Source organism: Oncorhynchus tshawytscha, linkage group LG11 (genome assembly GCF_018296145.1).
Source record: "Oncorhynchus tshawytscha isolate Ot180627B linkage group LG11, Otsh_v2.0, whole genome shotgun sequence".
NCBI lineage: Eukaryota > Metazoa > Chordata > Actinopteri > Salmoniformes > Salmonidae > Oncorhynchus > Oncorhynchus tshawytscha.
This window is the reverse complement of record NC_056439.1, coordinates 14,558,202-14,584,905: the sequence shown is the minus strand read 5'-3', so window position 1 is coordinate 14,584,905 and position 26,704 is coordinate 14,558,202. Positions and strand designations below refer to the sequence as shown.

The window sequence follows — 26,704 nt, the reverse complement described above, 5'->3', positions numbered from 1 at the left end:
CAAGAGGGAGGAGTGGTGAGAGTAGTAGAGATATATTCCAGTACAGAGGGATAGGCCAAAAAGTGAAATAAGTTTCAGTAAGATTGGATTTTTAGCATTTATAGCAATGGTTATTAATTGTACTGCAGGGATGGATCGGAAGTCTCAGAAAATTGAGGATGTGGTGGCAGCTGCAGGGAGTTATTTGGGTGTGCGGGACTTGACAGCAGAAGAGTTACAGGATGTGTTAAGTGGTGATGTCAGTGTGATGGCATTAGGTAGGAATAAATACATTTAATTAGTGGAGAAGGGGGGGTGTTCATTTTATTTTATATAATTTTGAAATTAGTGAGTATAGTGCTAGATGATAGGGTATTTATTTAGTATTGTTTACCTAATACCTTTTTTGCACTATTGGTTAGAGCCTGTAAGTAAGCATTTCACTGTTGTATTCCGCGCACGTGACAAATAAACTTTGATTTGATTTTTCAAGTAAAGAGGAAGGGAGTTGTACTCCAGTCTAGTAGGTGGCGGTAATGCAACAAATTGGATGCCAACTGCCGTTAAATCTCATAGAAGAAGTGCAGTTACGTCCCAAGGATCCCGTATAGAAATCGCCACTAACTACCACAGCGTAATAACCTCACCAGTATTACCATTTCTCATCTTAAAATTATTTAAACGTAACCACACTGCTAACATTATGACTAACCTTGAATTAAGATCAAAAAACAAATGATTGTTTTCAATAATTTTTACGTATAGCCAATGTTGACTTGGTGGCAACCGCATCCAGGCCAGCGTCTTCAGAGAGAAGGCAGTTTTCTCGGAGAAGCAGGTATGTAAAAAGGTCCGATTTTGGTTCATATCATTTGTTCACCTTTTAAATACATTGCTAATGTTGCTTTGTCAGGAGAAGTCGAATGTCTTAGTCCTGAAATGTACCTACCAATGAGAAACGCGCGCACGCGGTCAAAGTATGTGCATTGTTCGAATCACTTGCAGCTAGCTATGGTAACGTTAGCTAGCAAGAGAACGCCAAACGAACTATATCGCTAGTTAGCCAGTATTGCTAAACAGCTAGGCAATTGAATCTTGAAAAGACAGAATGATTACAAATATTTTACTTTTCAGCATGGTAGCGTTACACATTCTCAAATCGTCAAGCTTGTGAGTGAAATGAACCTACTTAGCGTCTCGTTATGGAACGCCGTTTGGGTCTTTGTGTGTCAAAACAATATCTCACGTGTCAAATAAGCTTTTAAATGTATTTGACAAGTCAAATAACAATTTTATTATAGAATAGAATGTATGTGCTGAATTTGCATGTGCAAGCCAAGCGCCACCATTACGATCAATGTCAAAGCTGTACAATACCGCGTTGGTCTGTGTGAGCATTTGAAATTAGAACAGGATCAAACGATACAGATGTTATAAGCAACCAGCCTGAAAACAAACAGTAGAAACTGCAATAATTTTCTATATTCTTAGCAATGATTTAGGAATCCATGTGAGTAAGTATTAGCTAGGTAGTCACTTGTTGTTCTCCTATTGAAATAACTAGCTAGTCCGACACTTAACCCTGATGCCCAAAACTAACTTTATAAACAGCCAGCAAGCGTCATTTGACTACTATACAATGGTTTGACTGGACCGGATTATGTTGTGACGCTAGCCACAATAAGGATTAGCCACAATAGTGGAATTTGCAGTTCGCCTTTAAAATAAAAGTCCCTCTTTGAAATTGATGCATAAGGTTACAATTGGTGAAATCAAGCCATATTTAGACTTGATCATGTTAAACATGGTTGGAATGTGGAGCAATGAAATAGGGGTGTCGGTCTACTTGGTGACACCCAGAGAACACAACTGTGAAGAGTTCATGGAAATATTAGCGTCGTAGGTTATTGCGGGACTTTGTGGGAAATCACCTCCACAGTCAGTTTATTGTGCATATTTTTTTTTTATTTTGTATTTTTATTTCACCTTTATTTAACCAGGTAGGCTAGTTGAGAACAAGTTCTCATTTGCAACTGCGACCTGGCCAAGATAAAGCATAGCAGTGTGAACAGACAACACAGAGTTACACATGGAGTAAACAATTAACAAGTCAATAACACAGTAGGAAAAAAAGGGGAGTCTATATACATTGTGTGCAAAAGGCATGAGGAGGTAGGCGAATAATTACAATTTTGCAGATTAACACTGGAGTGATAAATGATCAGATGGTCATGTACAGGTAGCGATATTGGTGTGCAAAAGAGCAGAAAAGTAAATAAATAAAAACAGTATGGGAATGAGGTAGGTAAAAATGGGTGGGCTGCAGCTGCAGCGATCGGTTAGCTGCTCAGATAGCAGATGTTTGAAGTTGGTGAGGGAGATAAAAGTCTCCAACTTCAGTGATTTTTGCAATTCGTTCCAGTCACAGGCAGCAGAGAACTGGAACGAAAGGTGGCCAAATAAGGTGTTGGCTTTAGGGATGATCAGTGAGATACACCTGCTGGAGCGCGTGCTACGGATGAGTGTTGCCATCGTGACCAGTGAACTGCGATAAGGCGGAGCTTTACCTAGCATGGACTTGTAGATGACCTGGAGCCAGTGGGTCTGGCGACGAATATGTAGCGAGGGCCAGCCGACTAGAGCATACAGGTCGCAGTGGTGGGTGGTATAAGGTGCTTTAGTGACAAAATGGATGGCACTGTGATAAACTGCATCCAGTTTGCTGAGTAGAGTGTTGGAGGCAATTTTGTAGATGACATCGCCGAAGTCGAGGATCGGTAGGATAGTCAGTTTTACTAGGGTAAGTTTGGCGGCGTGAGTAAAGGAGTGATATTGACATTCATAATGCACTGTACAGCCTTACCCCATCTCATTGATCTCCAATTGTTAGGTATCAGCCTACACAGTACCCTAGTGCTTTTTTCCCCAAAGTCCTTGAGTTATCAGGCTCAAACCATCCACGTTGTATTGTTTTTTTCCTCTGGAATAGTGTTCAATACACACGGTAGGTTGACTGGTGCAATAAATGTGGCTAAATTAAAAATGTTTTGGTCACATACACATACGCAGATGTTATTGCGAGTGTAGTGAAATGCTTGTGCTGCTAGTTCTGACAGTGCGGCAATATCTAACAAGGAATCTAACAATTCTTCAACAACTACATAATACTCCCTAATACACAGAAATCTAAGTAAAGGAATAAGAATATATAAATATATGGATGAGCAATCACAGAGCGGCATAGGCAAGATGCAATAGATGGTATAAAATACAGTATATCCATATAAGATGAGTAATGCAAGATATGTAAACATTATTAAAGTGACTAGTGATCCATTTATTAAAGTGGCCAATGATTTTGAGTCTGTATGTAGGCAGCAGTCTCTCTGTGTTTAGTGATGGCTGTTTAACAGTATGATGGCCTTGAGATAGAAGCTGTTTTTCAGTCTCTCGGTCCCAGCTTTGATGAACCTGTACTGACCTCGCCTTCTGGATGGTAAGCGGGGTGAACAGGCAGTGGCTCGGGTGGTTGTTGTCCTTGATAATCTATATGGCCTTCCTGTGACATCGGGTGCTGTAAGTGTCCTGGGGGGCAGGTAGTTTGCCCCCGGTGATTTCATAGTCCCGCGATAAGAGCTACAACGCTGATGTTTTCTCGGTGTCATTGAATAGACTGATACCTCATGTCATTGATCCACAATCCATAGGTAAGGTTATACAGTGAAATAAGTATGCCCCCAATTCAACTCTAAAGTCTAATACATTCAGTGTGATTTCAACAGACATAGGTGGGTCTGACCACCATTAATCAAATAAGAACGGAGTTATAAATTAGAGTATTTTAGATGATGACACAGAACTAGATAGCTAGCTAACTATAGCTACTGAAACATATGTCGTTTTGCTATGTTTTTGGGGAAGAACATTGCTTGCATCCATCAGCTAGCTAGCTTTTTTACGACCAGCACTGTCCAAAGCTTGCAGAAGTGTCCAGCGCCAGACAATTTTACCAGCATCATAGCATACATATTGGTGAATCGTTGTGACATATGAGTGAGAGTGTAATAACTACGTAAAAAATGAATTGAATGTGATAAATTATGTGATGTCATATTTGGGTCCTTGATTGGTAAACAAGCTTACTTGACACTTCAAATAGTGTTATGTGATGTGTATGTTTTTTGACACTGAAATACCCAAACGGCGTTCCATATCTAGTTCCAGTGTTGTCTCGATTTATATAAAACATACTGCCATACTAAGTTAGTTAGCTAGCTACAGTAGTTCAAAACCAAAGGGTAGGCAATCCTGGAGTGCAGGTAGTTTGCCCCTAGTGTAGCGTTGGGCAGACTGTGACACCCTCTGGAGAGCCTTGCAGTTGTGGGCGGTGCAGTTGCCGTACCAGGCGGTGATATGATTTTTATATGCTGTGCTTTGGTCGATCTGAATGATTCCGTTTGGGTAGAGCACCTTCACCTTGTCATAACAACAGTGCCCCCTTTTTATTTTTTGTTCAACTTGGCAAGTCAGTTAAGAACATATTCTTATTTACAATGAAGGCCTAGGAACAGTGGGTTAACTGCCTTGTTCAGGGGCAGAATTACAGATTTTTACCTTGTCAGCTCGGGGATTCTAGCAACCTTTCAGTTACTGGCCCAACGCTCAAACCACTAGGCTACCTGCCGCCCCCCTTAAACCGTATTAATATTTAAAATGTAAGTTAGACCATTGTTTATGATTTTGTAAAAATACTGTACTTTAATAGGCGATATTGTTGTATGGGTGAAATTTATTTAAAAAAATAGTCTTCTCTGCTTTGCCTAGCCCTGTTGAATAAAAAGTATTTCTTATAGCCCAACTACTTTATTTCTTTACAATTGAAACACGTTTAGCATAGACAATTTTAATTGTTGTGGTATTCTTAGGCAAACCATCTTCATTATCGCAGTGGCGTCTCCAAGTGCCACTCACTTTTCTCCCAGATGGTCTATCTGGCGTTGAACTTGGTTGTAGTTGTATGTATGTATGTTTTAAGCTAAGGGTCCCATCTTCTGCTTCCAGAAATTTCACCGCCTAGATTACAAGGGTTGGATTTGCAATAAAACATTTCATGGCAGCACAAGGCATGTACAAAATTTAGTGTAATGATTAGCCTCATATAAACCCTTTTTCAGGACCCTGTCTTTCAAAGATAATTAGTAAAAATCCAAATAACTTCACAGGTCTTCATTGTAAAGGGTTTAAACACTGTTTCCCATGCTTGTTCAATGAACCATAAACAATTCATGAACAAGCAGTTATGAAAACTTAGGACACTAGAGGCCTTTCTACTGACCAAAAGAAACACCAAAAGAAAGATGCCCAGGGTCCCTGCTCATCTGCGTGAACGTGCCTTAGGCATGCTGCAAGGAGGCATGAGTACTGCAGATGTGGCCAGGGAAATACATTGCAATGTCCTTACTGTAAAATGCCTAAGACAGCGCTACAGGGAGACAGGATGGACAGCTGATCGTCATCGCAGTGGCAGACCACGTGTAACAACACCTGCATTGGATCGGTACATCTGAACATCACACCTGCGGGACAGGTACAGGATGGCAACAACTGCCCGAGTTACACCAAGAACGCACAATCACTCCATCAGTGCTCAGACTGTCGGCAAGAGGCTGGACTGAGGGCTTGTAGGCCTGTTGTAAGGCAGGTCCTCACCAGACATCACCGGCAATAACGTTGCCTATGGACTCAAACCCACTGTCGCTGGACCAGCCAGTACAGGCAAAAAGTGTTCTTCACTGACGAGTCACGGTTTTGTCTCACCAGGGGTGATGGTTGGCTTTGCGTTTATCGGTTAGCGTTTATCGTCGAAGGAATGAGCCGCGGCCTGTACTCTGAAGCGGGATTGATGTGGAGGGTCTGTCATTATCTGGGGAGGTGTGTCGCAGCATCATCGAACTGAGCTTGTTGTCATTGCAGGCAATCTCAACGCTGTACGTTACAGGGAAGATATCCTGCTCCCTCATGTGGCTCCCTTCCTGCAGGCTCATCCTGACATGACCCTCCAGCATGACTATGCCACCAGCCATACTGCTCGTTCTGTGTGTGATTTCCTGGATTGTTAGTGTTCTGCCATGGCCAGCGACGAGCCCGGATCTCAATCCCATTGAGCACGTCTGGGACCTGTTGGATCGGAGAGTGAGGGCTAGGGCCATTCTCCCCAGAAATGTCTGGGAATTTGCAGGTGCCTTGGTAGAATAGTGGGGTAACATCTCACAGCAAGAACTGGCAAATCTGGTGCAGTCCATGAGGAGGAGATGCATTGCAGTACTTAATGCAGTTGGTGGCCACACCAGATACTGAATGTTACTTTTGTTTTTGACCCCCACCTTTGTTCAGGGATACATTATTACATTTCTGTTGTTCACATGTCTGTGGAACTTGTTCAGTTTGTCTGTTGTTGAATCTTATATTTAAACAAATATTTACACAAGTTTGCTGAAAATAAACTCAGTTGACAGTGAGAGGACGTTTCTTTTTTGTTTCTGAGTTTACATTGTCTACTATTATTGTTGAGCCATATGTTCTCAATTTAAAAACGATATGTAAATAGTGAAAGTTAAGCTATTCTCTACTTCAGATGCACAATGCCAAGGTGTGCATTGCGAATGCCCAAATACCTAATGCCATTATACTGTAAAGCCATTGGTTCCCAACGGTCCATGTCAACTAAGTATCAGTTCCCATTCCGGTTCTCATTCAGTTCTCATTCCTCTTTTCAAAATCATGGGCCTCCACTCTTCTGGGAAGGCTTTTCACTAGATGTTGGAACATTCCTGCGGGGACTTGCTTCCATTCACCCAGGAGCATTAGGGAGGTCGGACACTGATGTTGGGCGATTAGTCCTGGCTCTCAGTCAACATTACAATTCATCCCCAATGGGCTTGAAGTCAGGGCTCTGCAGGTCGGTAAAGTTATTCTACACCAATCTCAAAGAACATTTCTGTATGGACCTTACTTTATGCACAGGGGCATTGTCATGCTGAAACAGGAAAGGGCCTTCCCCAAACTGTTGCCACAAAGTTGGAAGCACATAATTGTCTGGAGTGGCATTGTATGCCCTAGCGTTAAGATTCCATTTCCACCCTTATTCCTCCTCCACCAAACTTTACAGTTGGCACAATGCATTGGGGCAGGTAGTGTTCTCCTGACATCCGCTAAACCCAGATTTGTTCTTCGGGCTGCCAGATGGTGAAGCGTGATTCATCACTCCAGAGACTGCGTTTCAGCTGTTCCAGATTCCAATGGTGGCGAGCTTTATACTACTCCCAAGGGACAGCTGGCATTTCCCATGGTGATCTTAGGCTTGTGTGCGGCTGCTCAGCCATGGAAACCCATTTCATAAAGCTTCAGACAAACACTTCTTGTGCTGACGTTGCTTCCAGAGGCAGTTTGTAACTCTAGTGAGTGTTGCAACCGAGGACAGACTATTTTTTACGTGCTTCAGCACTCTGCAGTCCCATTCTGTGAGCTTGTGTGGCCTACCACTTTGTGGCTGTGCTGTTGTTGCTTCTAGACGTTTCCACTTCACAATAACAGCACTTACAGTTGACCGGGACTACTCTAGCAGGGCAGAAATTTGAGGAACTGACTTGTTGGAAAGATGGTATTTTATGATTGTGCCACATTGAAAGATACCGAGCACTTCAGTAAGGCCGTTCTACTGCCAATGTTTGTCTATGGGGATTGCATGTCTGTGTGCTCTACACACCTATACACCTGTCAGAAATGGGTGTGGCTGACATCCATACATTTCAAGGGGTGTCCACATATGTATGTGTGTGTGTGTGTGTGTGTGTGTGTGTGTACACACTACCGGTCAAAAGTTTTTTTTTTTTTAGGACACCTACTCATTCATGTGTTTTTCTTTATTTTTACTGTTTTCTAAATTGTAGAATAATAGTGAAGACATCAGAACTATGAAATAGCACATATGGAATCATGTAGTAACCAATAAAGTGTTAAACAAATCAAAATATATTTGAGATTCTTCAAATAGCCACCCTTTGCCGTGACGACAACTTTTAAGCCACTTATTTACTGTAACTATTACACATCGAATGTATTGAAAGGGAACCAAAAACATGCTGTGTGTTGCAGTAGGCCTTTAGAATAATGCAAAACATATCCTTGACTATCCAAGTTGATGAGCGGGAAACAAAACAATGCCAGTCAGCCTGCACAGCCGGCCCATCGAAACTTCATCTAAATTATACAGAAACTAATTTCACACATAAGAGTTAGCGTACAGACAAGATTAAATTGACAATAATATTGAAATTCTTGGAGGTGCAGCTCCATTTCCAAAATGTCACTTTTTCTAAGAATATCTGTGCTGTCCATGCATTCAGCACATGACCGCTCTGGCTACTAAGCAAAAACTACTAACATAATAAAATTAAAATATGCTATTCTGTCATCAATGGACAAAATGGGTGATAGAAACTGATAATGGTGCATGTCACTTAACTTAATTGAATGATGAGCATGATGAAGAGGGTGATTGAATTTAGAACAATAGTGTAATAAAGAATTGAGGGCAGTCTATTTTGTTATGAAAGGCTGGAAATGGCATAGAATTCCTCCTCAGAGAGTCAAACAGCAAGCCGAACCAAACGAATGGATGCACTGGCTGCAGAATTTAGATGAGTTGGAGTCAGATGGAGGATATGATTTGAGTTTGAAATCGACATTGCTGATGAAGAGTCTTCATCTGATTCAGATGTTGACGGAGCCTCCAACGCCTGAGCCTCACCAAAAAAAAAAAACAGGAGCTAACTGAGACAGTGATCCCAACTGCCACCGTGAGACAGGAGTCTAGGATGGCACGGTTTGGGTGAAAAAGAAGTGTGACGAGTTTGTGACATGCAGATGTTGCAGCATATCAGAGATTGTGCTGTTGCTCACGTGCACAGAAAATAAAACCGTACATGGGACAGAGCATCGATGTGGAGTCAATTTGGTCTGATAGGTACGGTGTGGACTTTTTCCCCCAGAGAGACCAGCCACGCAACCGCTTCAGAGAGATTATGCCACACCTGCGGCAGGTGCACATGTAACAAGGCAAATAAAAAATGGTTTGCTGTGGGGTTTACACACAATGCCCAGAAGCTGTACGCTAACTGCGGACCTGAAGCATAAAGAGAAACGAGATTGATTAACGCGTAAAGGCACAGGTATAAGGGCACAATACAGAGTCCGATACAATCAACAAACTACTTGTTATATAAATCTAGGCTTTAGGCCTACATTTTTTCTAGGACATTGTAGAATTATACAAAACATACTTTACTCAACAAATAACTATTGTTGTTATATTTAAATTAATATTTCTTCATGCAATTAATTCTTTACAATAGTTTATGCACTACTTATCAAGTGTTGGCACCTTTGTTTGCGCACCTAGTGGGTTGATATGCATCTGATAAAGGGCACACCCGGCAAAGTTCACTTATAGGCTCTCGTGATATACAGCATGATCATTACACAGGTGCACCTTGTGCTGGGGACAATAAAAGGCTACTAAAATGTGCAGTTCTGTCACAACACAACGCCACAGACGTCTCAAGTTGAGAGCATGCAATTGGCATGCTGACTGCAGGAATCTCCACCAGAGCGTTGCCAGAGATTTGAATGTTCGTTTCTCTACCATAAGCCACCTCCAATGACATTATAGAGAATGTGTCAGTACGTCCATCCGGCCTCGCAACTGCACACCACGTGTTACCACGCCAGCCCAGGAAATCCACATCCGGCTTCTTCACCTGCAGGATCGTATGCGACCAGACACCCGGACAGCTGATGAAACCAAAGAATTTCTACACTGAAACCATCTCAGGAAAGCATCTGCATGCTCGTCATCCTCACCAGGGTCTTGACCTGACTGCACTTCAGCATCGTAACCTACTTCAGTGTGCAAATGCTCATCTTCGATGACCACTGGAACGCTGGAGAAGTGTGCTCTTCACGGATGAATCCCAGGTTTCAAGTGTACCGGGCAGATGGTGTGTTCGGCATCGTTTGGGCAAGCGGTTTGCTGATGTCAACGTTGTAAACAGAGCGTCCCATGGTGGAGGTAGGGTTATGGTATGGGCAGGCATAAGCTACAGACAACGAACACAATAGAATTTTATCAATGGCCATTTGAATGCTCAGAGATACTGAACGAGATCCTGAGGCCCATTGTCGTGTCATTCACCTGCCACCATCACCTCCATGTTTCAGCATGATAATGCACGGGCCCATGGGACAGGAATTGTGTACATTTCTTCCATGGCCTGCATACTCACCAGACATGTCAGCCATTGAGCATTTCTGGGATGCTCATGTTCCAGTTACCGCCAATATACTTCACACAGCCATTGAAGAGTGGGACAACATTCCACAGGGCACAATCAACAGCCTGATCAACTCTATGCAAAGGAGGTGTGTCCCGCTGCATGAGGCAAATGGTGGTCACACCAGATACTGACTGGTTCTGATCCACGCACCTACTTTTTTTAATGTATCTGTGACTAACTAATGCATATCTGTATTCCCAGGAATGTGAAATCCATAGATTAGGGCATAATTAAATTTATTTAAAGTGTATGATTTCCCTATATGAACTATAACTCAGTGAAATCTTTGAAATTGTTGCAGTTTGCGTTTATATTTTTGTTCAGTTTATGTTTAGCGGATATCTTCTGTGGACAATATCTTCTGAGGACAATGAAAAGACTTCAACTTAATTGAGTGAAGTATCTATATCTTATTGGCACCAGTGAAGAACCTCGGGCATATTCCCATTGAGTCAAATGCCACTTAAAAAAGTTTTGGGGACAATAATTTCCTCCTCTAGTTTAGACGAGTCATTCTATTTCTCATAGCCCTAATTATACATTTTTATTGATCAGTTTGTCAGAGTAGCCAGAAGGTTGCAAGATCAAATACCCGAGCTGACCAGGTAGAAATCTGTCGTTCTGCCCCTAAACAAGGCAGGCAGTCTGTTCCTAGGCCATCATTGAAAATAAGAATTTGTTCTTAACTGACTTGCCTAGTTCAGATATTTGCATGGGAAAAACACTTGCAATTCTACTGCACTTTATAAGACTGGATAGCAGGATATTTTTTTATCACGACAAATTACAAACAAAAAATATTATTAGCTAGCTTGCTACAGACACTTACTGTGCAGGTTAAGTCAAATGAGCTGCTAATGTAATGTTCGCTATTTAGCTAACTTTACAAACTGTATAGCTAGCTAAGTGAATTACATAATCACCAACTTGCTAACTTCACACTAGCTAGTCATCCATCTACAAATCCATTTGTAGCTAGCTAACTAACAGCCATGGGAAAGGGTGAATGGATTAGCAAGCGCTGTCAGAGAAGGGAGAGTAGGCTACTCTGGATAGGGCAGGTACCTTTGTGAGAGGACATTATGAAACTATTCTCCAGTTTCAGAACCTAGTGAGAAAAACTGAGGACAGACACATATAGCAACATAATATTCAAACCCTGTCAGCAGATGGAGGTCCCAATGAATGTCCTAAGAGAATAACATGCCGACGACCACCGCTCGCGTCCTGTGCGTTGCAAAATAAAAATGTACACATACATGTTATTCAATCATTGGACCCACACTGCTCGCACAGGCCAACAAGCGTCTGCATTGCCAAGTCCTGCCTCGCCCATCTCCTCAGTGGTTTATAGAAGCAGATACCCACATGCCATCTCCTCATTGGTTATACCCACGTTGGTGATTGAAATATGACCTGAAGTCAGTCGTGGTATTATTATGATAGTTGGATGCCAATCGTCATATAAAGTCTAATGATGATAAGTGTACAATATTACGTGTTGGAGCTTTAAAAAAATACAACTTTTGCATTACTCTGCAGTTTACCTAAAAAAAATGGGCTGATGGTGAAGTAGACATACTTGGTATTCCTATAACAAAATATTTAAATAAGCTCTGCACAATGAATTTCAATAGAAAACTTGTAAAAATAGACAAATACCTGTCTATTTATGCGAATATCGCCCTGATTAACTCCTTAGTCAGATCTCCCGATTGGTTTTTCAAATCATATGAGCAAAAAAATATTTTGCTTTATCTGGGAAGCTAAACCAGACGAAATAAAGCGTGCCTATCTATATCGTGGATATGAACTGGTTGGGTTGAGATGATTAAAAATAAAAGCACTAAACCTCTCTCTAAAAGCTTCACTTATTCAGAAGTTTTACTCGGACCCTAAATGGTTCTCAAGGAGATTAAGAAAAGCTCATCCATTGTATAAAAATTGCCTTTTTGCCTTTGTGCAGATTCAAAGTATAATTTTCAATTAATCGTAAATGAAATATAGCAAAAAAGTCTATCAAACAAGCATTGCAGAGCTAGCTACAAAAGTGCTGTTTGAATGAATGATTGCTGCCTACCACCGCTCAGTCAGACTGCTCTATCAAATCATAGACTTAATTATAATAACGGAACTATCATTTTGAAAACAAAATGTTTATTATTTCAGTGAAATACTGAACAGTTACGTATTTATTCTAAGTCTAAATATTGCTGTTAACATTGAAGGTTGTGCAATGTATGTCAAATTAATTATGGTCTTTGTTAGGAAGAAATGGTCTTCACACAGTTCGCAACGAGCCAGGTGGTACAGAACTGCTGCATATACCCTGACTGCTTGCACAGAACGCAAGAGAAGTGACACAATTTCCCTAGTTACTCCCGGTCCTCGTGAAAAGCCAACTGTCCCAGTTGATATATTATCGAATAGATATTTGAAAAACACCCTGAGGCTTGATTATAAAAAAACGTCTGACATGTTTCTGTGGACATTATGGATATAATTTGGAATTTGTGTCTGCTTGTCGTGACCGCTCTTTCCGGTGGATTCCTGGGCATAACGCACCAAACTAACAGAGGTATTTGGATATAAAAAATATCTTTATGGAACAAAAGGAACATTTGTTGTCTAACTGGGAGTCTCGTGAGTGAAAACATCCGAAGATCATCAAAGGTAAACGATTAATTTGATTGCTTTCCTGATTTTCGTGACCAAGTTACCTGATGCTAAGTGTACTTATCGTTTTGTCGAGCGATCGATAAACTTAAAACGCTTGTATTGCTTTCGCTGTAAAGCATAATTTCAAAACCTGAGACGACTGGGTGTTTTGCAATATTGCACTTGTGATTTCATAAATATTTCCTAGTAATATTATTTGTCTGTGGCGCTATGCTATTCAGCGTTGCTGATGACAATTATCCCGGATCCGGTATGGGTGGTTCAGAGAGGAGCCTCTTGGAAACCCCCGGATCCGGGATAATTGTCATCAACTACGCTAAATAGCATAGCACAACGGTCAAATAATCTCAGTAGAAAATATTCATAGTCGTGAAATATAGCGAAACACAACTTAGCCTTTTGTTAATCACCCTGTCATCTCAGATTTTGAAATTATGCTTTACAGTGAAAACAATACAAGCGTTTGTGTAAGTTTATCGATATACTAGCAAAACATTATGTACACCTAGCGGCAGGTAACTTGGTCACGAAAATCAGAAAAGCAATCAAATTAATCGTTTACCTTTAAGCTTCGGATGTTTTCACTCACGAGACTCCCAGTTACACAACAAATGTTCCTTGTTGTTCCATAAAGATATTTTTTTTATATCCAAATACCTCTGTTAGCTTGATGCGTTATGCATAGGAATCCACAGGAAATAGTGGTCACGACAACGCAGACACAAATTCCAAATTATATCCATAATATCGACAGAAACATGGCAAACAGATTTTTTCTAATCAATCCTCAAGGTGTTTTTCAAGTATCTATTCGATAATATATCAACCTGGACAGTTGGCTTTTCACTGGGACCGGGAGGAAAAATGGCTACCTCTGTTTAGCGCAAAAATCACACTGAGAGCCAACAACTGACCACTTACGCAATATGGACGTTTACGATCATTCTTCAAAATAAAGGCCTGAAACTATGTCTAAAGGCTGTAGACACCTTAGGGAAGCCACAGAAAAAGGAATCTGGTTGATATGTGTCAAATTGCTACGCTTTGTCTTGGCCAGGTCGCAGTTGCAAATGAGAACTTGTTCTCAACTAGCCTACCTCGTTAAATAAAGGTGAAATAAAAATAAATAAATAAAAGATATTCCTTTCAATGGGCAATAGGGATGCATAGAAAGACAGGGGTTTCAAAATAAGAGTCACTTCCTGATTGGATTTTTCTCAGGATTTTGCCTGCAATATCATTTCTGTTATAATCACAGATTATAATCACATCATATTTTTACAGTTTTGGAAACTTTAGTGTTTTTTATCCTGAGCTGTCAATTATATGCATTTTCTAGCATCTGGTCCTGAGAAATAGGCAGTTTACTTTGGAGATGTTCTTTTTCCAAAAATAAAAATAGTGCCCCCTAGCTTCAAGAGGTTAACAGCTTCTTTTTACAGAGCGGTCAAATGATTTGCTGCTGATATAGGCATAACACAAACTAATCATTACACTTGTCTTTCTAATTTAAACAAACCTCTTCACCCTCCTTGTTGTGAAGTAAGGTGCACAATTATTGCCCATTCATCCATGTGTCATTCAGTGAGGAGAAAGAGATACGCCTTAGCGCCTGGCCGGGTACCAACGTCCTACAGCACATTTTCTCAGTGGGTTAAGTTGGGAGTAAGTGTGACCGCTAATACTTTTCTGTCTGTGATTTTCAAAATTCTGACATGCAAACATTTAGGAAAAGTCAGGGAAGGAGCAGGACATGGCTTTTATTTTTTTTTAAATTACAAAGACAAATGTATTTACAAATGTCATAGGTCTATGGCGGTTCTAGTGTTAATCAGCTTCTTGATATGCCACACCTGTCAGGTGGCTGGATTATCTTGGCAAAGGAGAAATGCTCAGTAACAGGGATGTAAACAAATTTGTGTACAAAATTTGAGAGAAATAAGCTTTTTGTGCATATGGAACATTTCTGTGATTCTTTGTCAGCTCATGAAACATGGGACCAACACTTTACATGTTGCATTTTTTCTTTTTTAAAATTCGGAATAGAATCAAGATGTTTAATTTGTCTCTCTGTGACTGCTGATAACTTAAGAACAAAGTTTACTACAAATACAATGTCCCAATGTCTTTGCAATTGTTACAAACAAGCAAATGATAGAAAGGTGCTTGAAATGAAAATGGATAGCTGCCTTAAAGATAAATAGCCTACTACAGTATAGGCCTATATATTGCCATCATATTGAAATCAGTTTTATGTTCAATCGAGTTCTATTTAGCAGAGGATGCTCTGATGAAGGCATAACTGCCAAAATGCTTTAGCCTACCAGACCGAAAATAAAAAGTGCTTTGCACTTCACAAAATAGATAGCATCATGAGGAATTAAAATTGTGGATGTTTTGAAGCAACATCTCAAGATGTAAGTCAGGAAGTTAAAGCTTGTTTGCAAATTGGTCTTCCAAATGGACAATGACCCCAAGAATACTTCCAAAGTTGTAGCAAAATGGCTTAAGGACAACAAAGTCAAGGTATTGGAGTGGCCATCACAAAGCCCTGACCTCAATCCAATTTAGAAAATTTGTGGGCAGAACTGAAAAAGCGTGTGGGAGTAAGGAGGCCTACAAACCTGACTCAGTTACACCAGCTCTGTCAGGAGGAATGGGACAAAATTCACCCAACTTATTGTGGGAAGCTTGTGGAAGGCTTCATGAACGTTTGACCCAAGTTAAACAATTTAAAGGCAATGCTACCAAGTACTAATTGAGTGTATGTAAACTTCTAACCCACTGGGAATGTGATGAAAGAAATCATTCTCTCTACTATTCTGACATGTCACATTCTTAAAACAACGTGGTGATCCCAACTGACCTAAGACAGTGAATTTTTACTAGGATTAAATGTCAGGAATTGTGAAACTGAGTTTAAATGTATTTGGCTAAGGTGTATGTAAACGTCTGACTTGAACTGTCGATTTTGTTTTTTTATTTCCGTATCTGTGCATAAAAAAAAATTATCCACAGCAATCTCAAGCATTTATTTTACTGACACAAAAAGATACCACGTGTCTAGAATATTTTGTTTTGTCGACGTTTGTTAAGTTTACCAACACATTTTCTGTTTCCATCAGGCCTGTCGTAACGACATGTTTTATCCAAGCTACTTTACTCAGAATAATAAAACTTGGATGGAAATTTGTTTACAGTCACGTATGGCAGAGCACCCAGCTAATAAAGTTAGACCGCACTTGTTACCCACTCCACAATATATTAAAGGCATATCTGCACCAAAACAAAGTACACATGGCAGTTAGTCTTGCATATAGGGAAAGACACACAAATCATATGAATACACCCTGAACTTTACTGAAAGGTTAGGGGAGTACATTCTCATTCAAACCTGAAAACAAAACGCAAGTTACATTGCTATAATAACCCTAACATTACAACATTCATCTGAGATACTGTCATCATGATTTATCTGGAGTTACAAAATATAATAAACAAACTGTCATCTTCTTTCTATCATTCCTCTAATAAAGCAAATCATTTTGAGAGTAGTCCTCCAGTACCTTGAAGTTTCTTTCTGCTCTGACAATCAGGCAAATGTTAGCCTGGTTTTTTGATCTGTTTGTATAGCCAACTCCTATATGCAGCCAACTCGTAAAGTAACATGGCATGACTACAAGAATACAGTAGGAGTTTGCAAGTCATCATAAACATATCTGGGCCCAGGCAAGCCAAATGTCTCTAGCAGGCAATGTTCACTTGCCTGTACACTGTGTGTCCTCTTACCCCTATTCTTAACATCTGGCACATTTAATAAACAGCACAATTGTCAGAAAATTGTCACTTGCCTGTCCTGTCTAATTATAAACTGGGTGATTCGGGCCCTGAATGCTGATTAGCTTACAGCCATGGTATATCAGACTGTTTTCCACGGGTATGACAAAAATAAGTTTTACTGTTCTAATTAAGTTGGTTACCACCTTGCACATGCTGCTATAAACTGATCTAATTACAGTATGGAATTCACAACAAAATGTTTGTTTAAAATGTGCTAAATGCTTTGCATTGCATTTGGTTAGCTAATTTAGTAGCAAGTTAGGTATCTAGCTAAGGGGTTGGCTCCTTCCAAAATCAAGCTTTCGCTTGGTAACAACTGCAGAGCATCCCCTCCTGTGTCAAGAGCCTTGCTGGCTAATATTTGTATTGTGCATGCAGCAAACTGAGTAGCATTTTTTTAGTTACTTGTATAGTTTGTTCAGAAAATGTTCATGGTGCTCATTAGCATTTAGTTAGCATTCTCTATGAGATGTTACATGTACTTGTTAGCATTGTTAGCCTTCGAATTACAGAGTATCAGTGGGATTTGAAAACAACACCCCTTGTGTTCCTTGCCGTTATCACCGAGTATCCTGGTATGGCACAAGGTCGGTATGACAATCTCAATACCGCCCAAGCCTACATTGCAGGTTTATTTTAACAGCTTTTGAGGATTTTAAATTTAGTGGTTGTCTTCTTCAAAGTTGTTTCGGTGGGTCTCAAAAACCTAAATTAGCATGGCATTTTAATTAAATGTAAGGCTTTGAAAAAATAAAATACACATTTTTATACGTTCAGTGCTCTGACATTTCCAAGCGATACGCTTGTTTTTGTGAGAAATCTCAAAGGGAATTTCAAATTAATATGAAGTGTATATGAAAATACTACATGTCTCAAACTCTATCCATCTTACCTCTATTGTTTTATGTCTTGCAGATTCGAGAAGATGAGATATTCAATGGGAAAGTGAGCCCGTTAGTTAGCCTTAATTCTTGCACAGAGTCATGCCTAGTATACGCTTTACAATTTTCCAGATTTTTGACCACTTTTTCTCCATTGATTTAGTCACCCTAATTCTGGACATCCAAAAACTTTTGATTGGCTTATGATAGAGACATGAGGTTTGGACCATTAATTTTCTTAGATCATCTGCACAATTATTGCACCCAGTGGTCAAATTGTATTTTTGATTGGACACCCTACCTGTTAGTTAACAATGTTAGCTAGCTCTCTCACCAGGTGTCAAAAGTTCATTTTCTGAGTCATCTTAATTATTCAATCGGAAAAATAACGAACATGAAAACAAATTGTATAAAGTTTCATACCTTAAAGGGAAACTTCACAATTGTTCTACTTCATATTCATCATCTCCAGCATCGCCCAACATCAACATATGTGAAAATTGTGTATTTCTGTTTTTAGTTGTAAAAAAGATAGAGGAAGATAAGTGTTTCCAGTGACCCTGGTGTGCATTGCGTGATTTTGATAAATTTGTGAGTAGGCATTGCCTACTATTTGGTTGTCATTTGAAACACTTTTTTATTTATTTTTTTACATCAAACATAAACACACCATTTTCACATATGTTGGTGTTGGGCTGGTGCTGGAGATGAATATGTTGAACAATTTTGAAATTTCCCATTTAAGGATCGGCCCCTTTAAAAAAAAATATATAAGGGGCCGATGCTTAAATGGGAAATTTCAAAATTGTTCAACATATTCATCTCCAGCACCAGCCCAACACCAATATATATATATAAAAATGTACCTAAAATGACATGCCAAAAATCTGTCTTTTGCTCAGTACCTGAAGCAAGGACATGCATATACTTGATACAATTTCAAAGGAAACACTTCAACATTTTCAAAGGAAACAGTTTGTGGAAATGTAAAATTAATGTAGGAGAATATAACACATAAGATCTGGTAAAAGATAATACCAACAAAAAAACATGCCTTTTCATCTTTGAAATGCAAGAGAAAAGCCATACATTGAGAGAGGATTCTAGGTGTAATTTAGATGTTGTCCACAAGATATCAGCAGTGGGTGTGTAAAGTTTGACTGATCCAGTGAAGAATTACTTCATTGCACAATATTTTGTATCAGGTCTGCCAGGAGTTTGCCTAAATGTGCTGAATTGGTCAATTTATAAATTTTCAAGTACATAACTATAGAGAACATACAAACATGCTATGGTAATAAAAAATTATAGTTTACACACTCCCAGTAATGTCATACATGATGGATTGTTAGCTTCACTACAGAAAATACATTAACCTTCCCGCATCTAGATGGCCGGGGTGGAGCCAGAAACAGCAGGGGGTTCAAACTGTAGAACCCAGTAACTATGTTTCCTACATTTTAATATAAAAATGGATTTTAACAATCGAAACTATGCTCCATTTTATCTATGTGACCCTCAGGATGACAAATCAGAGCAAGATTACTGAATGTAAGCATGTTATTTATCTTCAGAAGTGAATGTATCAAACCAGTTGCTGTGATAAGTGTTTTATTGTTGTGCACTATCCTCAAACAATAGTGTAGTCTTTTTTTGCACTAATAGCTATTGTAAATTGGACACTGCAGTTAGATTAACAAGAATTTAAGCTTTCTGCCTATTTTAAGACATGTCGATGTTCCAGAATTGACTGTTTTACAATGCTGACCATACCTCAAACATCCTCAAATAAACGTTGATCAAAGTACTACAAATATTGGGTGCACCTCACCCACGCCAAAGGTCCAAAACGATATCATATAATATAATGATAAAAGACAGCCGTGCAGCCGTCTTCATCGACCTGGCCAAGGCTTTCGACTCTCAATCACCTCGTTCTTATCTGCAGAGTCAACAGCCTTGGTTTCTCAAATGACTACCTCGCTTGGTTCACTAACTACTTCTCAGAGTTCAGTGTGTCAAATCGGAGGGCCTGTTGTCCGGACCTCTGGCAGTCTCTATGGGGGTGCCACAGGGTTCAATTCTCAGGCCAACTCTTTTCTCTGTATATATCAATGATGTCGCTCTTGCTGCTGGTGATTCTCTGATCCACATCTACACAGACAACACCATTCTGTATACCTCTGACCTTTCTTTGGACACTGCTAACAAACCTCCAAATGAGCTTTAACGCCATAACACTCCTTCCGTGGCTTCCAACTGCTTTTATATGCTAGTAAAACTTAGTGCATGCTCTTCAACCGATCGTTGCCCGCACCCTCCCACCCGACTAGCATCAGAATATGTGGACAACTACAAATACCTAGGTGACTGGTTAGACTCTCCATCCAGACTCACATTAAGCATCTCCAATCCGAAATTAAATCTAGAATCGGCTTCCTATTTCACAACAAAGCCTCCTTCACTCATGCTGCCTAACATACCCTCGTAAAACTGACTATCCTACCGATCCTTGACTTTGGCGATGTTGGGGGCTATTTTGTAAATGACACTCTACTCAGCAAATTGGATGTTGTCTATCACATTGCCATCCGTTTTGTCATCATAGCCCCATTTTACTACCCACCACTGCGACCTGTAAGCTCTCGTTGGCCGTCCCTCGCTACATATTCGTTGCCAAACCCACTGGCTCCAGGTCATCTATAAGTCTTTGCTAGTTAAAGCCCCGCCTTATCTCAGCTCACTGGTCACCATAGCAACACCCACCCGTAGCACACGCTCCAGCAGGTATATTTCAGTGGTCATCCCCAAAGCCAACCCTTTCTTTGGCTGCCTTTCCTTCCAGTTCTCTGCTGCCACTGGAACGAATTGCAAAAATCGCTGAAGCTAGAGACTTATATTTCCCTCTCTAACTTTAAGCATCAGCTGTCAGAGCAGCTTACCAATCACTCTACCTGTACATAGCCAATATGTAAATAGCACACCCAACTACCTCATCCCCATATTATTACTTACCCTCTTGCTCTTTTGCACCCCAGTATCTCTACTTGCACATCATCATCTGCACATCTATCACTCCAGTGTTAATGCTAAATTGTAATTATTTCACCTCAGGCCTACCTCCCTACTCTTCTACATTTGCACAAACTGTACATAGATTTTTCTATTGTGTTATTGACTACATTTTTTAAACTGTTTGTCACACTGCTTTGCTTTATCTTGGCCAGGTTGTAAATGAGAACTTGTTCTCAACTGGCCTACCTGGTTAAATAAAGGTAAAATATAAAGAAAGATTCGGGAAATGCATGTGACATCTTTGGCTGTTTTTATAGGAACGATACATCATTTAAAGCATTCATAAGCTTAAAGTAACTGTCCAGTGAAAATCCCACTTTTAAAAGTTAATTAAAAAAAACTCTTACCCAAATAAGGTTTTTGACTCATCCTACAGTATACTCTTTGTAGCCAAAGCTTAAATTGGAGAAACAAAAAAAAAAACACCTCAAACTTGTATCATAGTTTCAAAAATGCTTGCCATTTCCTTATAGAACACTATGTAATGTTGGCTCATTGGATGAGCAGGCCAATCAGAGGTCTACTGACATTTAATCATTTTAATGACCAACAGCATTCTGTTGGTATACCAAATCGGAAAGTACTGGTATGTTCCATCTTTTTCGGGAAACTGGGTGTTTTGAATTTCGCCAATTAGCCCACTGTTTGATGATGTGATTAAATCAGATGTGATGGTTGACACAACCCTACAGTTGCCTACCTGTGGCACTCCAGGAACAAGTCCAATAAATATTGTTTTAAACAATGTTACTGTTTCGGTGGAAACGCTTGTGGTGCCATTCAGTAAACATTTAGTATTTGTTTACCTTAAGCTCATACAGTGTCAGTGGGGAACAAGTGGAGGCAGGCTGATTTTCATTCCCCTTCTGTGTCTGATTTTATTTCAGGAGAGCGAGGACATGTCCTAGATAAGTTCTGGGCACCCTGGAGGCAACACTCGGCTTTATTTTCATGTGAGCATCAGCACATATCACACGGGAAGTGGGCAAAGTGTCCGAGACATTGCAAAAGCTTGCTGTCTAACCGGTCGTGGTTGTGACGTGAGTAGGGCAATATGAGTCGGGAGAGGGACACGTTGTTGGACGAAATTGAACTGAGTTTATATACTTTATCTGAGGACAATTTACATTACTTGTGCGACCGTTGTGGAATAGGGGGCAAGGATGGATCAGAAGTCAAAGGAAAGAGTCAACGCTCATTGCGTCGTATAGTAGGGGAGTATTGTGAAAATGTAATCATAATGGATTCAGAGGACCAGGGAATCTCTCAGTTACTCCAACTGAAAGAAGACATCAAAGGAATACAGAAAGATGCTAGCAATGTGCCAACAAGTCCCAGCCAGTCAGCGACTGTAGAGGTGGACAGCTCACAAGCAAGCTGCGATGGTGAACCAAATGAGGGAGGGGTTTGGCTACCCAACAACAGGCAGTTGGCGGATCCAGCTCCAGAGTGGCTCATTATACCCCAGCAGAGGGAGTCACTGGTTCCTGGTTGTGACAGTGGAGCCCAGTCGTTACAGCAGGATGCAACAGTGCTGCTGGAGGACTGCAGGTTTATGCTGGGGCAGAGATTCAACATCAAAGTGGAAAAGGAGGAGGATATGATTTCAGTCTTTGCTAATGCAGGTATGAACAGACAGATTGTATTAAAGATCCACTAAAAGTGGTAATGACGTCACATTGGATTTGAGAGCACAATTGATATTATCATGCAAAGTTGAAATTGTGGAGGGCACTTAACCAATGTAAGTTGAGGTGCGACCCCACAAAAATGTGCATTGAAATAGGAAAAGGTGCACACTCTCACTCATCATTAACATATTTTATTTAAACAGTTAAAGCTTGATGTTCAGATTAAGTTAATTGAATAAGGCTGAAACATCAATCTTTTAATAGTTGTTTAATTAAATAGAAAAATTAATGGTGAGCGAGCTTTGCACCTCTTCCTTTCCGAAGTTGATATAGTGTAACTTGTTGCAGCTACTGACATGTTTTTCTGTTGTCATTCGTACAGGAGTGTGTCCTCCTGAGTCCTCAGACTCATCAGTGGAGGCATTGTCTACATCAGGCATGCAACACCAGGAAGTTGACAAAGGAAAGAGCCTTCAACGTAAGAAGAGGTCCACAAAACTATCACACCCTCAACGACACCTGCAGGCACATTCTAGAAAGACGTCTTCCCACTGTTCAGATAGCCATGAATGTTTCTCTTCTGTGAATTCTTACCAATGCCCTGAATGTGAGAAGAGATTCTCTAGCAATGCAGGTCTTCAAAAACACATGCGAATACATAGTGGTGAGAGGCCTTTCCAGTGCTCACAGTGTGACAAGAGTTTCATTAATAGTTCAAATCTTTATCAACACCTGCCAGTGCACTCTGGAGAGAAACCTCACCACTGCTCTGACTGTGGGCGAACTTTCTCTACAGTGCGGTATTTAACGAAACACAAGCGGCTACATTCAGGGATTAAGCCTTTCTGTTGCCATCAGTGTGACAAGAGGTTCATCAGATCAGACCAGTTAAAAGTCCATATGATGGCACATACTGGGGAGCGGCCTTACCAATGTGGTCAGTGTGAGAAGAGTTTTAAAATGAAGTCAAATCTTAAAGACCACCTGTTATTACACAAGGTGGAGATGTCTCACCACAGCCCTGACTGTGATCAAAGTTTCTCCACTGAGGAAACTTTAAATGAACACATGCTGTTACACATGGGAGAGAAACCTTTCCACGGTCTGCAATGCGACAAGAGGTCAAATGAGTTAAAAGATCATATGATGACTCATGAGGAGCAGCCTGATTCTCAGCCTAGTTCTGCTAATAGGTCACCAAGTTCCAGACACGAAGAACAAGAATGTCAGGAAATGTCACTTGCTGTCAAAAAAAGCTCTGATCTTATTCAACACCTGCAAGTCAATTCTGGAGAAAAGCCATTCCACTGTCTGCATTGCGAAAATAGGTACAGTACTTCAGAGGAGTTGAAAGAACATATGAAGACTCATGCTGAGGAGCTGCCTGATTCTCAGCCTGGTTCTGAGAATAGATCAATTACCAGAAGTGTAGAAAACCAATGTCAAGAGATGGCCCATACTGTCAAAAAACCTGACCGTAGCCCTGACTATGGAACAGATTTCGCTCAACAAGACAACCTGACAGAACACCAGCAAACACACACTGGGAAAAAGTCTCACCACTGCCCTGAATGTGGGAAAAAATACCATAGCGCTTCACATTTCAAAGAACACCTGCGTTCACACACTGGTGAGAGACCTTACCAGTGTTCTCAGTGTGCGAAGACTTTCACAAAACAAATACATCTTAAGCGGCATCTGTCCTCACACTCTGGAGAGAAACTTTATCATTGTGAAAATTGCAATTTATATTTCCCAAATGCATTGGAATTGAAAAGACACAAGCACACTGGAAAGAAGCCTCACCAATGCTCTGTCTGTAGTGTTAGTTTCCCTTTATTAGAAGATCTAAAAACACATGAAAGAATTCACACAGAGAATCCTCACCACTGCTCTGACTGCGGGCGAAATTTCTCTACCGCAGGTTGTTTAAAGAAACACAAGCTGTTACATTCAGGAGAGAAACCTTTCCACTGCACACAGTGTGATAAGCGGTACACCAGAGCTGACCAGTTAAAAGATCATATGAAAATACATTCTGAAGAGAAGCCTTACCAATGCCCTGTTTGTGAGAAGAAATTCCATGATTCCAGCAAATTAAAAGTTCACCAGAGAGCAGTGCATACAGCATCTTCTTACATTTGCTCTGACTGTGGAAAGAGCTTTGCTCTACTGGGCAACCTTAATGCCCACCAGCGAACTCACACTGGGGTAAAGCCTCACCAGTGCCCCATCTGTGAAAAGAGATACTCAAAACGATCACATCTTAAAGAACATGTGCGTATACACACTGGTGAGAGACCATACCAGTGCTCTCAGTGTGAAAAGACTTTCACAACACAAACAGGTCTTAACCATCACCTTTACACACACACTGGAGAGAAGCCCCGTCACCACTGTCCAGACTGTAACGAAAGTTTTACATCTTGGAGACCTTTTAAGAGACATAAACAACAACACACTGGAGAGAAGCCTCACCTGTGTTCCAACTGTGGTCTTACCTTCCTTATAGAAGAAGACCTAAAAGCACACGAAAGGATACACACTGGAGAGAAGCCTCACCACTGTTCTGAGTGTGGGAAAGGATTATCTTCAGAAGGTAATTTGAAAAAACACAAGCGGTTACATACTGGAGAGAAGCCTTTTCATTGTACGTATTGTGATGAGAAGTTCACAAGATCAGATCGGTTGAAAGTTCATATTATGTCGCATAATGGAGAGAAACCATACCAATGTCCTGAATGTGAGAAAAGCTACAATAATTCCACCCAATTGAAAAATCATCAGAGAATAATACATAGACAAGAAAAACCATACCTTTGCTCTGACTGTGGAAAAAGCTTTGGTAAACTAGGCAACCTTACAGACCACCAGCGAATGCATACTGGGGAGAAGCCTTATGTCTGCCCTGAGTGTGGGAAACAGTTTAGCCACGGAAAACACTTAAAGATACATCAGCGTGAACATACTGGAGAAAAACCGTATCAATGTCTTGACTGTGAGAAATGTTTCACCCGGGTAGATTATCTAAAAACACACCAGGTTACGCATAGGCCTCCTCACATGCGCTCTACTGGAGATAAACCCCATCGCTGCTCTGACTGTGGGAAGTGTTTCAGGCAGATTTCTGGCCTTAGAGCACATCAGCAAACCCACATTGGAGAATCTCTTTATGACTGTCCTGGATATGAAAAGAGTTTTGTAAACCTGTAAAATCTAAATTTGTGAGAAGCCATACCACTGCTTTGACTACGGGATCAACATTTCCTAATTGGGAACCTTTTTAAGAGACACCAGGTCACAAAACACAATCATTGTCCTATCTGAATAGTATGATGGCCTGAACATGGAAAAGGAGTGGTAATTATTACTATGTTACCATATTTAGACTTTTACTTTGCTACCATGCTTAGATCACCTTTTGTAGTTGGCATGTAAATATACTGTTTACTTAGCGTAAGATGATGTGCAATCACAATCGATAAGCTACAATTCTCCTACTCAACTGTAACTTGAAGTGGTTTAAATGTCTGTTTGGTCAATTATCCTGATGTCAAATAATAAAGATACTTTTCCTGTGACACCCATCCAGTCCTTTCAAATGTACTGCATGGACACAGTGTAATAATTGTACCTTTACTGAGCCGAGTCAAGTTGCACTGTTTCTGGTATCACATCCATAATTGCTGGAACCGTGCTAGAAAGGATTGTGAAAATGAAATGTCAGAGCCAGTATAGGTCTGCTCTAGTGTGGTCATCCTAAAGCTAAATATTATCCTAGAATGCTTGTGTTATAGGGGCAGATCTAAGGATGTAGTCTCCCACAATCAATGATTGTGAAAGTTTCAATTGTGCACACTGTTAATTTCACCAGCAGATGGCAGTGTTGGCTTTGACCACATTTGAACATATCCTCTCATCCTCACTGAAAAACACCCAACCATTTATGTTTAAAGCTCATTGATTGCACATTTACTGCTATCATATTGATAACTTTATATATTCTATATGTTGTTTATTTTAAGCAATAGGTTTATAAGCAGAGAGGAAAATACCATTTATTTACCTGAACTTCAGATGGTACTGAATTAATAAACTTGAACTATTTACACAGTTCAAGTCAGTCACTTTTTATGGGTCCATAACATGTTCAAATAATCTCAGGAACACTCAGGAATCCATTTTGTGTGCTTCAGTTGCCCCCTGTCTCATATATCATGTTTAC

The 26,704-nt window shown here is 40.3% G+C and overlaps 1 protein-coding gene across 2 annotated transcripts; it reads left to right on the top strand.

Annotated features, from left to right (window-relative positions):
- Positions 1-514: 514 nt before the first annotated feature.
- Positions 515-26,060, top strand: LOC112261473 (zinc finger protein 420). Of its 2 annotated transcripts, none has more exons than XM_024436822.2 (4): positions 515-613; positions 745-817; positions 21,736-22,473; positions 22,862-26,060. In XM_024436822.2, the coding sequence occupies exons 3-4, from the start codon at positions 21,903-21,905 to the stop codon at positions 25,690-25,692; spliced, it is 3,402 nt and encodes a 1,133-aa protein (XP_024292590.1). In that variant the 5' UTR covers positions 515-613; positions 745-817; positions 21,736-21,902; the 3' UTR covers positions 25,693-26,060. The 2 variants fall into 2 exon arrangements, with proteins under 2 accessions (XP_024292590.1, XP_024292591.1); XM_024436823.2 differs by having other exon boundaries at positions 515-628.
- The last annotated feature ends 644 nt before the right edge of the window (positions 26,061-26,704 follow it).

Coding starts and splice junctions, on each gene's coding strand:
- LOC112261473 (XM_024436822.2), top strand. CDS start 21,903: ATGAGTCGGGAGAGGGACACGTTGTTGGACGAAATTGAACTGAGTTTA. Junction 22,474..22,861: donor TTCAGTCTTTGCTAATGCAG/GTATGAACAGAC, acceptor TCATTCGTACAG/GAGTGTGTCCTCCTGAGTCC.